At 35.8% G+C, this 14,016-nt stretch overlaps 1 protein-coding gene across 11 annotated transcripts in view; it reads left to right on the top strand.

Moving 5' to 3' along the window:
• DGKB (diacylglycerol kinase beta) overlaps nt 1–14,016 on the top strand; it is a 795,246-nt gene that overhangs the window by 277,516 nt on the left and 503,714 nt on the right. For 5 of the 11 annotated variants that reach the window (XR_007518417.1, XM_049893502.1, XM_049893507.1 and 2 more), the window contains one exon: nt 9,440–9,490. The exons of 2 other annotated variants lie outside the window; for them this stretch is intronic. Coding sequence is in view for 8 of the 9 variants with exons in the window: in XM_049893502.1 (XP_049749459.1) it covers nt 9,440–9,490 (51 nt within the window). In the remaining variant the exon portion in view is untranslated. Of the gene's footprint in view, nt 1–9,439; nt 9,491–13,494; nt 13,531–14,016 lie in introns of all 11 variants that reach the window. 4 more of the 11 variants (XM_049893506.1, XM_049893509.1, XM_049893505.1 and 1 more) reach the window with 2 other exon arrangements.

Genomic DNA, 14,016 nt, shown 5'->3' with positions numbered 1-14,016 from the left:
TTTGTCCAAAGCATGTAAGATGCAGTCTCGCCATCCTTGCCTCTAAGGAACATTCTGGCCACACTTCTTCCAAGACAGATTTGTTCATTCTTTTGGCAGTCCATGGTATATTCAATGTTCTTTGCCAACACCACAGTTCAAAGGCATCAACTCTTCTTCGGTCTTCCTTATTCATTGTCCAGCTTTCACGTGCATATGATGTGATTGAAATCACTGGGTCAGGCACACCTTAGTCTTCAAGGTGACATCTTTGCTCTTCAACACTTTGAAGAGGTCCTTTGCAGCAGATTTGCCCAATGCAATGTGTCTTTTAATTTCTTGACTGCTGATTCCATGGCTGTCGATTGTGGATCCAACTAAAATGAAATCTTAACAGCTTCAGTCTTTTCTCCATTGATCATGATGTTGCTCATTGGTCCAGTTGTGAGGATTTTTGTTTTCTTTATGTTGAGGTGTAACCCATACTGAAGGCTGCGGTCTTTGATCTTCATTGGTAAGTGCTCCAAGTCCTCTTCACTTTCAGCAAGCAAGGTTGTGCCATCTGCATAAATCAGGTTGTTAATGAGTCTTCCCCCAATCTTGGTGCCCCGTTCTTCTTCATATAGTCTGGCTTCTCATCTTATTCGTTCAGCATACAGATTAAATAGGTATGGTGAAAGAATACAACCCTGCCGCACACCTTTCCTGACTTTAAACCAATCAGTATCCCCTTGTTCTGTCTGAACAACTGCCTCTTGATCTACGTAAATGTTCCTCATGAGCACAATTAAGTGTCCTGGAATTCCCATTCTTCGCAACATTATCCATAATTTGTTACGATCCATGCCTTTGAATAGTCAATAAAACACAGGTAGACATCCTTCTGGTATTCTCTGCTTTCACCCAGGATCCATCTGACATCAGCAACGATATCCCTGGTTCCACGTCCTCTTCTGAAACCGGCCTGAATTTCTGGCAGTTCCCTGTCAATATTCTGCTCCAGCTGTTTTTGAATGATCTTCAGCAAAATTTTGCTTCCGTGTGATATTAATGATATTGTTCTATAATTTCCACATTCGTTTGGATCACCTTTCTTGGGAATAGGCATAAATGTGGATCTCTTCCAGTCAATTGGCCAAGAGGCTGTCTTGCATATTTCTTGGCATAGATGAGTGAGCACCTCCAGCGCTGTATCTGTTTGTTGAAACATCTCAATTAATATTCCATCAATTCCTGGAGCCTTGTTTTTTGCCAATGCCTTCAGAGCAGCTTGGACTTCTTCCTTCAGTACCATCGGTTCCTGATCATATGCCACCTCTTGAAATGGTTGAATATCGACTAATTCTTTTTGACTGACTCTGTGTATTCCTTCCATCTTCTTTTGATGTTTCCTGCGTCATTTAATATTTTCCCCATGGAATCCTTCACTATTGCAACTTGGGGCTTGAATTTTTTCTTCAGTTCTTTCAGCTTGAGAAACAGTGAGTGTGTTCTGCCCTTTTGGTTTTCCATCTCCAGCTCTTTGCATGTCATTATAATACTTTACTTTGTGTTCTCGAGAGGCCCTTTGAAATCTTCAGTTCTTTTTCTTCATCAACTCTTCCTTTTGCTTTAGCTGCTTGATGCTCAAGAGCAAATTTCAGAGTCTCTTCTGACATTCCTCTTGGTCTTTTCTTTCTTTCCTGTCTTTTCAGTGACCTTTTGCTTTCTTCACTGATGATGTCCTTGATGTCATTCCACAACTCGTCTGGTCTTTGGTCACTAGTGTTCAGTGCGTCAAATCTATTCTTCAGATGGTCTCTAAATTCAGGTGGGATATACTCAAGGTCATATTTTGGCTCTCGTGGACTTGCTCTGATTTTCTTCAGTTTCAGCTTGAACTTGCATATGAGCAATTGATGGTCTGTTCCACAGTCAGCCCCTGACCTTCTTCTGACTGATGATATTGAGCTTTTCCATCATCTCTTTCCACAGATGTAGTCAATTTGATTTCTGTGTGTTCTATCTGGCGAGGTCCATGTGTATAGTCACTGTTTATGTTGGTGAAAGAAGGTATTTGCAGTGAAGAAGTCGTTGGTCTTGCAAAATTCTATCATTCGATCTCTAGCATTGTTTCTATCACCAAGGCCATACTTTCCAACTACTGATCCTTCTTCTTTGTTTCCAACTTTTGCATTCCAATCGCCAGTAATTATCAATGCATCTTGATTGCATGTTCAATCAATTTCAGACTGCAGCAGCTGATAAAAATCTCCTATTTCTTCATCTTTGGCCCTAGTGGTTGGTGCATGAATTTGAATAATAGTCATTATTAACTCGTCTTCCTTGTAGGCGTGTGGATATTATCCTATCACTGACAGGGTTGTACTTCAGGATAGATCTTGAAACATTCTTTTTGATGATGAATGTAACACCATTCCTCTTCAAGTTGTCATTCCCAGCATTGTAGACTATATGATTGTCCAATTCAAAATGGCCAATAATACCAGTCCATTTCAGCTCACTAATGCCTAGGATATTGATGTTTATGTGCTCCATTTCATTTTCCGATTTTCCCAGATTTGTACTTCGTACATTCTAGGTTCCAATTATTAATGGACGTTTGCATCTGTTTCTTCTCATTTTGAGTCGCGCCACATCAGCAAATGAAGGTCCCAAAAGCTTTACTCCATCCACATCATTAAGGTCAGCTCCACTTTGAGGAGGCAGCTCTTCCCCAGTCATCTTTTGAGTGCCTTCCAACCTGGGGGACTCATCTTCCAGCACTATATCAGACAATGTTCTGCTGCTATTCATAAGGTTTTCACTGGCTAATGCTTTTCAGAAGTAGACTGTCGGGTCCTTCTTCCTAGTCTGTCTTAGTCTGGAAGCTCAGCTGAAACCTGTCCTCCATGGGTGACCCTGCTGGCATCTGAATAGCGGTGGCATAGCTTCTAGCATCACAGCAACACAAAAGCCCCCACAGTACGATAAACTTACTCTATCACCACCAAATAGTTATTTAGTCTCTATTTCTATTTCTCTGTGATGTAGTAAGAACTAATGCACATTTCTGCACCTGGCCTACACAGACATAATTGCTAAAACTTTTCTTGGCACTTTGTAGGTACTAACTCATTGAATCCTCCCAGCATCCCTAAGAGAAAGAACCATTATTATCCATAATTTACAGATGAGGAAGTGGAGGCAAGGTATAAGCCAACATGCTTACTTACTATAGGTAGCAATTGGCAGTGTCATGATTTGAATCCAGCAATCTACCTTCTCTGTTCTCACTCTGAACTTTGTATCTGTCATAGAACCCCTATCTGAGGAAGAGCTGTTCATTCTTCTACCCAGTGCTATTTCCTGTATTTGTATAAGGGTCTGATTTTTGTCTGCCTCTTCAAGGACCCAGAAGTATCTGCAGGTCTAAAGATATACTCACTGTGTCAAATCTCTCTCCTCCTTCCTCCTCGACCCATACAAGCTCTGCAAAATGGGTGTAAACTGCTCTTGCCATAAGTACTAAATCACATATCTAACCAAACCAAACCCACTGCCGTCGAGTCGATTCTGACTCATAGCGACCCTATAGGACAGAGTAGAACTGCCCCATAGAGTTTCCAAGGAGTGCCTGGGGGATTTGAACTGCTGGCCTCTTGGTTAGCAGCTGTAGCACTTAACCACTACGCCACCAAGGTTTCCCTAAATCACATAAGGCACCCTATTAAATAGGGTTCCCAAGGAGCAGAGCATGAAACAGGGATTTAGATGTATGTGATTTATGGAACAGGGAGGGCTCTTCAGGAAAAACCAGTAAATGAGAGAGGAACCAGAAGAGGCAACCTCTGAGCAAGGAACTGGTTATAGGTAGAGTTTAGCCTTGGCCTGAACCTTGGGATTCTGGGGCATAACACATACCATAGAATTATTCCTAACTTCAAGGGAGCTAGCCTTCCCTAACTCACAACAGTCAGTCATTAGCTGTGACATCTACCACAGCTCTGGGGAGATCCTGCTCCTGAGAGCAAAGGATAATTCTTCAGAGAAGGGCGGCAGCAGGGAGCCAAGAAAAAATACTTTAGACAGTGACATAAATATCAAATAAAATTTTAATGCCCATATGATAGGGTTTCTTTTTTAAATCATTAATAACTTAAGTATAGTTGAATTTTATTGTTATAAGGTAATGCAATTAAGTTTAAAGTGTGTGATGAGGTAATATTAGTGGATGTCCATTTAGCGTTGTATTTAGTTTCTGGAGTGATACTTAAAGCGTTTTCTAGTTATTGCTAAATTTTGAAAAGCTTACCATGGTTATTTTGTTGTAGTTATATAAAATATCCAATAGATGGTACTGTGGAATGCCTAACATGTAAAATAAAATGTATTGTAAGTAGAGGAGTTAAAGGGAACATTTTAGATTTCTTAGGGGAATCATGATGTTTGCCTCTGGAAATTAAATTATATTTTAAAATCTTATTTTTTTTTTTTTTGGAGGCAGCTTAAGCAATGTAGTAGACTAAGAGATGATGAATATTCACTGTTTTCAGTGTATCTCAGAAGGTGAAAATTGATTTTTACTTAGAAATGGAACATAAACATGTTCGTATGATATCGAGTAGAATTTTTTGACCCTTTTTGTGATGACTACCCTTATTTAATGCAGTATTTTAGTCAATATTACTCAAATCACAATATTTTTGGCAAGCAGCTACAGCTGAGTGTCTTTGTTACTGAAATTCCTGAAAAAAAACTTTCCCCTTAAAAATAAAGCAAACCTGTATAACACAATTTCTCCCCTCACTTAGCAAGAGTGGGCCCATTATGTCTTTTCTTTCATTTCTTAATTTGGTTTCCACCAAAAGCAATTTAATAGCTGAGTGAAACAATATACCAGATTGTAAATATAACATGCATAGAGAAATGTGTGTGTGTGACTATATATATGTGTATAAAATATATAGAATGTATATATATATATTCACACATATAATTGTTACTGTTAGGTGCTGTTAAGTCAGTTCTGACTCATAGCAACTCCATACAACAGAGTAGAACTGTCCTACAGGGTTTCCTTGGCTGTAATCTTTACAGACACAGTTCACCAGGTCTTTCTCCTGGGACCTGCTGGGTGGGTGCAAACCACCACCATTTCTATCAGCAGCTGAGTGCTTAACTGTTTACACCACCAGGGCCCCATGTATATATAAAATCTTATGGAGTTAAAATTTCTTAAGGGGAAAAAAACCCAGTAATTTAAAAACTGGTTGGATTATGCTCCTAGAATATCTTTAAGGTAGCAATTTCTAGATTGCCTAATTTACCTTATTGTTCATTCAGAATTGTTACAAAGCTGTACATGACTATTTATAGGAATGAATGTCAAAGTTTGATTACCAAACCTAAGTTATAAAACCTCCTTTTAAAGCTGAAAATTTCTGAGGAATTATATGATAACATAAGAAAAAAAAAACTTTTTTTTTTTTTTATAGAAAGCTTGAAAATATGTGTAAATTTTACTTTGAATATTACTTTATGGTCTTAAAATTTTTATGTTACTTTTCATGACACTGTTCTTCAATAATGGTGATTATCCCTTAGTATAAGGGTTATTTATTAATTTATTCAATAAAATTTTATTGACTATGACTATATACCATGTCCTAGAGATTCTAAGACAAGTAGGCCTTATGTAGACTGTTTTTATGTAAATTGGCAACTTTTTGAGGGATATTCATCATATGTCCCTTAGATACTTTATGCATGTACTATTTTTATCATATTTAATATAATCTGAATATATGATATAAGATAGTATGCATCTTTTTAAAAAATATATTCTTAGGTGCATATGAGTGTTTTATTTAAGAAGAAATATGCTGTTGAAAGAACTTGAGTTAGTTTAAATGATTGAAGCTATTTTCTTTAAAAAAATAATAGTTTTTCAACTGTTATCTCCTAAGTCATGTTAGAACTAATATGTCAGATTTTTAACATATAGCTGTGGGATGGACACCTAATTGTCTGGATACTTCAAGTTAAAAATGATTTTTTTTCCACCAAATATATTCAGTGTGAAATGTAATGTCTTTATGAAATCATCAGGAGTAATGGGACTTCTAGAGCCCTACCTAGATTCTTTAAGCTTTTGTACCCATCAAACACTAGGTTCTTTTCAAAACGATAAGATGCACTGATTCATCTACTGAGATTCCCTAGTACACTGGATGTACATTACATTATATGGCAAAGTTCATGCTTGAACTAAATGGGTTTAAATATAAACTGTACATGCAGATCTCAAGTGATAGTCTCTTAATAGATGTCAGATACTCTTTATTGCTACCCTCTTTTATTTCAGTAACATTTTAATTAATTCACACTGATTGAATAAATGTACATTGAGACTTGTTTCCTAATGAGGGCACATTTAGAGGAAAGGTTTTGCATCATTTTGATATCCTGTGGGTAATTATATTCTAATTATATGGTCGGGGGAAAAGAGTCTATAACTCAGTCTTGATATTGTTCATTGGACCCAATTAATTACATGCACATAATGAAAGTTCATGATAAGGTTGACTGGCAGTCAGTGTAAAAATTTAACTCAATTGACTCTTACCCTAACGTGAGTGCAGAATTGGACTTTAACCTGGTTAGAAAATACTTTGGCATGAGATGAGTGGATATTTAGAGGGGTAAGAGATGGGAATAAATTCCATTATAGACTTTTTTTTTCTTTTTTAATTCATAGTCTTTTCCAAGGATGTTGAAAGAAAAAACTAAGCAGCCTAATGCTTTAATTCTAAATATCATTATCAATATTCTTTCATTTCCTCCAAAACAGTATTTTTTGTATTGTAGAAATCAGCGCTAAGTGTACAATGATAAATTTCTAGAACTAACACATCTTTGTTGATGGAAAGTAGGCATAATGGGAAGTAATATAGATTATCTTTATAAACATAAGATTCAGTAGGTATTAATTTATTATATTTGGGCCTTTTTGGGGGGTTGCTACTTTTAAAACTATTAACTCCACTGAGACCCTTGTCTCAAACATACGCAGACTTGATCCCATCCATGCACACACTTACAAATCAATATCTAATAATTCTGTGTATGTAAATTAGAAGTTCTAAAAAATATAATCTGGAATAATTATTAAGAATGCATGTTTCAAAAAAAAAGAATGTACGTTTCATTTTGAAATATGTTTTGTAGATGGTTGAGTCTAATGTTCAAGAATTTTGCCACAGTTACAACAAAAAAACAAAGCCACACTCTAAATATCAGCTCCAGCCTTTCTCCTGCTCAGTTTCGTTGTATTCTTTGCTCAGAGTTACGCAGGGGCAGTACTAGGATTGAGGCAAAAGAGCAGTGAAGACTTTGTCCTTTCTCTCTTCTTTTTAGCCCCTCCTGTCACCCCCTCTTTTTTTCTACATTGCTTTCTCTGATCATTTCTCTCTCTTTCTGTATCTTTCCATCTTTCTCTCCTTTATTCTAATAGCCTCAACATAGATATTTTCATTACGAAAAAAAAAAATCTGTTGATTTCTATTTTTTTTTTATTAGTAACACAAATAGTTTCAGATGAAGAAAGTGCAACCAGTCCTTTCTGGCTGGGCTCTGAATAGGCAGTGAAAATTACGGTTATCATTTGGGTATCTAGTTAACACAGTGGTTAACATTTATTGAGAACAAAAATATGCCAGGCATAATCCTTTTAATCCTAAGGATAAGTAAAATTATTATGCTCATTGTACATTTGAGGAATATGAACCTTACAGAGATTAAAGAATTTTATATAAAATCAAAAATCGTGCAAGTGGCTGAAGCAATATTTACCTTATTCAAAATTCCACGTTCTAAACCTATTTTCATGCATCAGCTGCAGTCCGTACCAATCGTTGAGTCATTCCGATGAACTCGGGGAACCAGACCAACATTTCAAAAGTGGGGTGTTTTGGTTTAGTGTGAGGATAGAATGAGACAATAAACATGAAAGCAATTTAAAAAATAGACATGCTTATATAGATATAAGGTATAAGTCTTAAATTTTTACTGTAGCCTTGTTATAACTGATGACCCTTTTAATGTGAACACTGGGCTCTTGTTATAATTTTAACTGCGTTAACCTCCTATAATTTCCACCAAAGATTTTTTCTTTGTCCTATGACAGTTTGGATTAAATTGTCAATTTAAAATGATTACATGTTAGAATATCTGAAGACAAGGCATATCCTAAAATTTAAGAATAATAAGATTTTTAAGAATTCTTTGATATTAGGTTGAACTTAATAAGTGTCCTGAAGAAAAATGCATCTTTTAAACTAATTGTCTGAACTGTGTATTCTACTCAGTATTAAAATGATACTGATTAAATAAAATCTATCATATTGCTTTAGTCACATCTCACATTTGCTTAAATAAAACTATGCAGTTCCTATATTAATTCTGATTAAAAATGTATTGCATTTACAATTATACACTCATAATTTTCAAAAACTGAAACACTTTGCTTTTATTGATATTTAGACATTACGGTACATAAGAAGTTGCTATTTTTTCTTTGATCTAGACACTAGACTTTTCCTGTTTTAACTCAGAAGCTACTGATGGGCATGTTAATTTAGCATACACTTTTTGCCTATACATCTTTTTAAAAAGTATTTATTTTCATTGTTGTTGTTGAAAATATACTCGATAGAACATACACCAATTCAACAATTTCTGCATGAACACTGCAGTGACATTGATTACATTCTTCTAGTTGTGCAACCATTCTCACCCTTCTTTAAATTGTCCCTCCACCATTAACATAAACTTACTGCCCCCTGAGCTTCTTATCTAACCTCTCAAGTTACTGTTGTCAGTTAGCTCATACGTATGTCGTTTTTATCACCACTGTTTTTGGAGAGAATTTGTGGCATTGCTCTCAGACAGCCGAGTGTTGCTGTAGAAAGTCATCAACCAGGTGGCTTTCTTGTTACATGTTTATGAGGCCCCAAGCTTCCCTGACCTGTTGCTTATCCTTAGTTAACTGCTTTCACAGTCTCTGGGAATAGTGCCACATCTCTGCTGTTTCCTGATTTTCTTCATCTTACTACCTCTTTGCCATCTTCACTCACTCAGTAGATAAGCTGTATTCCTACTGTCCTGAGAAAGAGGAAGCCTCCAAGCACCCATAACTATAAAACACCCATGTTCTATACAAGTGGTAGCGAAGTAGAGGTCATTTAGTAAGGCCAAGCTTCAATTTCATCCTACAGTGTCTTACTTTTTTATTGGGAGGGAGGGTACCTTGAAATGGGCTTTGCATTGTTCAACTTGGCATAGCCTTCACATTTTGTGACAATAGGTCAGCTTTGCACATTTGTATTACCTTCTTGGTCCCTATAGGTTTTTGCTTTTGAGACTTCTAGGAGTACAAACCATAACCTGTTTTTTTTTTTTTTTTTTTCTCCATCATTAGGTACTCACTCAACAGGAACAGATTTGGAAAAGTGTTTTAACACCTGCCTATGTGAGCTTCTGCCTCATTTGAAACTTTGCTTTATAAAGAACCTCTTGTTTATCATTTATGTTCAAAAGTTCCCTCTCTGACTTTCTGCTCCTCTTTCTTTCCTAGCAAACTTCAAACTTACCTATATTTCCTTCTTTAAAAAGAACATTTCTGAGTCTCTGTGAAAATAGTGGTTATTATTTCTCTCCCACCCAGCCCTATGCTGTCTTTCCCAAACTTCTAGAGACTTCATCATTTTCTCTGGGGGAAACAAATATACGTATATGTAATTTTTCTCATTGAGGAAGTATTTTTGCATATTATTTACACATTAGAGAAAATAATAAAAAAGGTAGAAAGGAAGAACAATTTTTCTTCCAAAATTTATTATAAAAATTGTCAAACACAGTACAATCAATCCAGTATATTCTCACCTAGATCCAGGAGAAATTTCCATCATTTCATATGTGTATACACTTACTCCTCACTTGTCGACCATCTCATTTTCCATTTACAACAATAATAAAAATCTGCTATCTGACTATTTTGCACATTAATGATGTACGTCTGGCAGTGACAAACATTGAGGTGTGAGGTCAGAGCAATGGTGGCTGTGATAGCTAAGTTTATGTGTCAACTTGGTTAGGCCATGATTCTCAGTGGTTTGGCAGTTATGTAATGATGTAATTTGGCAGTTATGTACTGATGTCATCATCTTCCATTTTGTGATGTGGTTATTCTCCATTTTTACATAACACTGAGTTTTGCGTAATGAGCTGGTCTTTGGAACCTTATTACTCCATTAACTAAAAAACTAGGAGTGGGTATATATTTTTGTGTATGCACAGGTGTATATATATATATATATGTATGTGTGTGTATACACACACACACACACACACACACACACACCCCTATATACAACATATGGAGCCCTAGTGGCCAAAAGGTCAGCAGTCCGAATCCACCAGCCACTCCTTGGAAACCCTATGGGGCAGTTCTACTCTGCCATATAAGGTCACTTTGAGTTGGAATCAATGGGCTTGGTTTCATATACAACATATATATGTGTGTACATACATACATTATATATATATGTGTGTGTGTGTATATATATATACACATGTATATATATTATATATACGTGTGTGTATATATACATATACATATATATATATTATTAAGTTTAACTCTTTGAAAGTAAATTACAGGTGGTATTAAAATCCACCTTTAAATACCTTAACAGGCCTCTTCTAAGATTAAGGATAATTTTCTACATAATGACAATACTATTATCACACCTAACAAATTTAGCTGTAATTTCATAATATTAATCATTGTTCTGTCCCTATTTACATGTAATTATCCCAAAAGTATCTTGTAGCTTTATTTATTTATTTATTTAGGGTGGGGCAGGCATGTACCAGTATCCATTTGACATTCCATTTGGTTGATATTCTGAACAATTTTTGATAACTGTCGTTTCTTTATTGACTTTCCAATGTCTTGCTCTTGCTCTATACAGACATATGTACAGTGGGCATAGGCTCTTGACATGGTAAAAGATATCTTTAACTCATGCCCTGGGGGCTGTCTGGTGAACATCTTAACTTGATTTCTTGAGAGCCTCAGAGTTTCCTGGGTCCATGGCATAAGACAGAATAAGCAACCATGGGTTAAGACACCTTGAAGGAAGCAAACATTTATGTATTATAATGAAGATGGAAGAAAGACTACATCCATGCCTTGCGATATTTACTTAGACCTTATGCCATCAACCTGGAATTCATAAAAAACATAGTAGCTGAAAAACAGCTTTGAGCTGGCACAGATTGAAGCTAGCACAAACATTTTGCTCACCACCTATTGTCCCAGGTGTTACATATACTGACTTGGACTCAGAAGTCAAGAATATTACTAAAATCAGGAAGCTTCCCAAGAAAGCACTACCAAATCCATTGTTAGTACATCTTAGAAATGACAGCAGTTATTTCTATAGGATTCCCCTGTCAACAAGACATTTAACCAAAGTTATCCTCCTAGACTTAATGATTTCTTGTGTCTAGGAATCTGGAGCTGCAGTATTGTCTACTTATATTATGGAACTGTCTGCTATATAAATTTGTATTCCTAGGTGCCTTAATTTTTTCTTTAGGGTTGTCCTAGAAGTCTTTTCCTTTTGTGCCACTTTTGAGTGCTTTGGATTCTTCTAGACCATCTCCATGCTGAGCAGCTGTGAGACTGTCTGCTACCTCATCTTCCACAGATATAGCCTTTTATTATTTTCAATCTTGATGCCTCCTTGTAGCTCTACTGGGGAAAGAAGTAAATAATCTTGCACTCATATTTCTCTGTCTTGGGAATCTCCCTCACATAGTTTGTTCCTGGTAAGGAAACTGAAACATACTGACCCCGTACCCCCGTTTTCAGGGACACACAAATGTCTAAGAATTCCTAGTTTTGCATCTAACTTTCCTACTTCCCCTGCCATTGGGGAATCTTTATCTAGTATTCTATGTGATTTGTCAAGTATTCTTCCAAATTTATGTTGTATCTTCTAAGTCCCATAGGGTGCAGACTTTGGAATTCGGTAGCCTTTTTTTCTGTTCCTGCCATTAAAAAAAAAAAAAGACAAAAAACAAAAACAAAACACCTTTCCAGTATCAACGGATGACCCAGAAGGAAGTGGTGTGGATAATAGAGATCCTTAGGGAAGAGCATTGGTTATTGTCTTAGTTAATGCCTTAGTTTCCTTGGTCTGTCATAACAAAATACCACAAAGTGGGTGACTTTAAAGATGACAAACTTATTTTCTCAAATTTCTGGAGACTAAAAGTCCAAATCAGTATCTCAGCCATGTCAATTCCTTCTGTGGGCCTCTCTCCTTGTTTCTTGTGGCTGCTGACAATCCTTGATGTTTCTTTGCTGCTTATAGATTCACTTGCCTCCATAGTCACATGACATCTATATTCCCCCTATGTGTCACTTCCTTTTTATAAACCACTACTCAGGAAGAATTAATATTAGGACCTACCCTACTCCTGTTTGACCTTGTTTGACCCAAATGATAACAAAAGAAAAACCCCATTTACCTAAACGAGGTCATATTTACAGGTAAAGGATTAGGACTTCTACATATTTTTTTTCGGTGGGGAAAATTCAATCCAAAACAGTATCATTTGAAAAGCATTATCTTGCCACACAACTTTTCAGCATTGAGGCATGTGAATAATGATCTATGAAGAACTATCATGAAGACCAGCTTTAGTTTATTGGAGTTCATCTTTTATTATTATTTTTTAATCATTACTTTCAAGTAAAATTTTGCTACATATTTATGTTTTTATTTTTTACTCATATTAATTGAATATTTTTCCTTATTTTCAGGATATCACCAGATAACATCATAAGCTATGTCTACATCAAAAATACACTGAATATTTTTAGAAAGTAATGATAGTTGGACTGGAAAGTGGGATAGTGGACTTGGTAAAGAAACAAATGAAAAAAATTTAGCGGGGATGATTTATGAAGCACGGGAGAAAGACCTGGTGATCTGCTCCCATAAAGATTATAGCCTAGAAAACTCTATGGGGCAGTTTCACTCTGTCCTGTAGCATTTCTATGACTCGGAATCAACTCCATGGCAACATGGTGGTGGGGGGGGTGTATGAAGGATAGTGCAACTTGGAGATGAATTCTTCTAAAATGCTAATGTAATATATCACTATTGTAAAGAATTCTGTGACTGACCAAGGGTGTTGATCAGGGTACTTTAAATAGATGAAACTGTTTTGGAAAAGTAATTCCACCACCTAACCTACTCTGCATGAAAGTATTTCTTATTTTGTGAAAAGATAGATATTCTTTTAAGCAATGCAAATAAGAAGAAAAATTATACCAAAGAAATGTGTTTGTGATTTGTCTGTTTCTTTCAAAGAAATATAGTGATCTAAAAACTTCATTGGTGATTTTTTTTCCAGCTTGATTTTTTTTCAGCTTTAATATGAACTTCTCTTTTTCAGCAGACTCTGCCCACTTCAGGAGTTTCAGTTCCTGAGGTGCGTAAGCAAAAAAAGGTTTTCACACTTGCAATTATAGGTCATTATACATCATATATATATATATTTAAAAAAAGCAGTTTTTATAAAGAACATTTTGGGTTGGCTCAGTGACCTACTAATGTTAATTTTCGTATTTTGTTTTTTCTCATATTCTGAAGTGGGGTATTTAGATGTTCAGACTTGAAACATTTCCAATTTTCATCTGTAAAAAGGCTAGAAAAACAGGAAGTTATGTAACACAAAGTATACAGTGAAAAATAAAAGTTAATTTCAAAGAATTTTGGCCAGTGTATAAAAAAATGCTGTTTTTCTTATTTCTAATGTTAAAATGTAAATATGTTCCAGAAAATCCAAAACAATTCAATTCTTTAAGCCAGCAAAAGGTAGCTTTCATTCATAGTATGTTGAGACATTCCTGCTTATTTTAAAGTACCCGTCACTTTAAAAAGAGTACAGCTGCATCAGTCTTTTTATTAGCACATG

Source organism: Elephas maximus, chromosome 8, assembly GCF_024166365.1.
Source record: "Elephas maximus indicus isolate mEleMax1 chromosome 8, mEleMax1 primary haplotype, whole genome shotgun sequence".
Classification (NCBI taxonomy): Eukaryota; Metazoa; Chordata; class Mammalia; order Proboscidea; family Elephantidae; genus Elephas; species Elephas maximus.
This window is presented reverse-complemented; position numbering and strand designations above follow the sequence as displayed.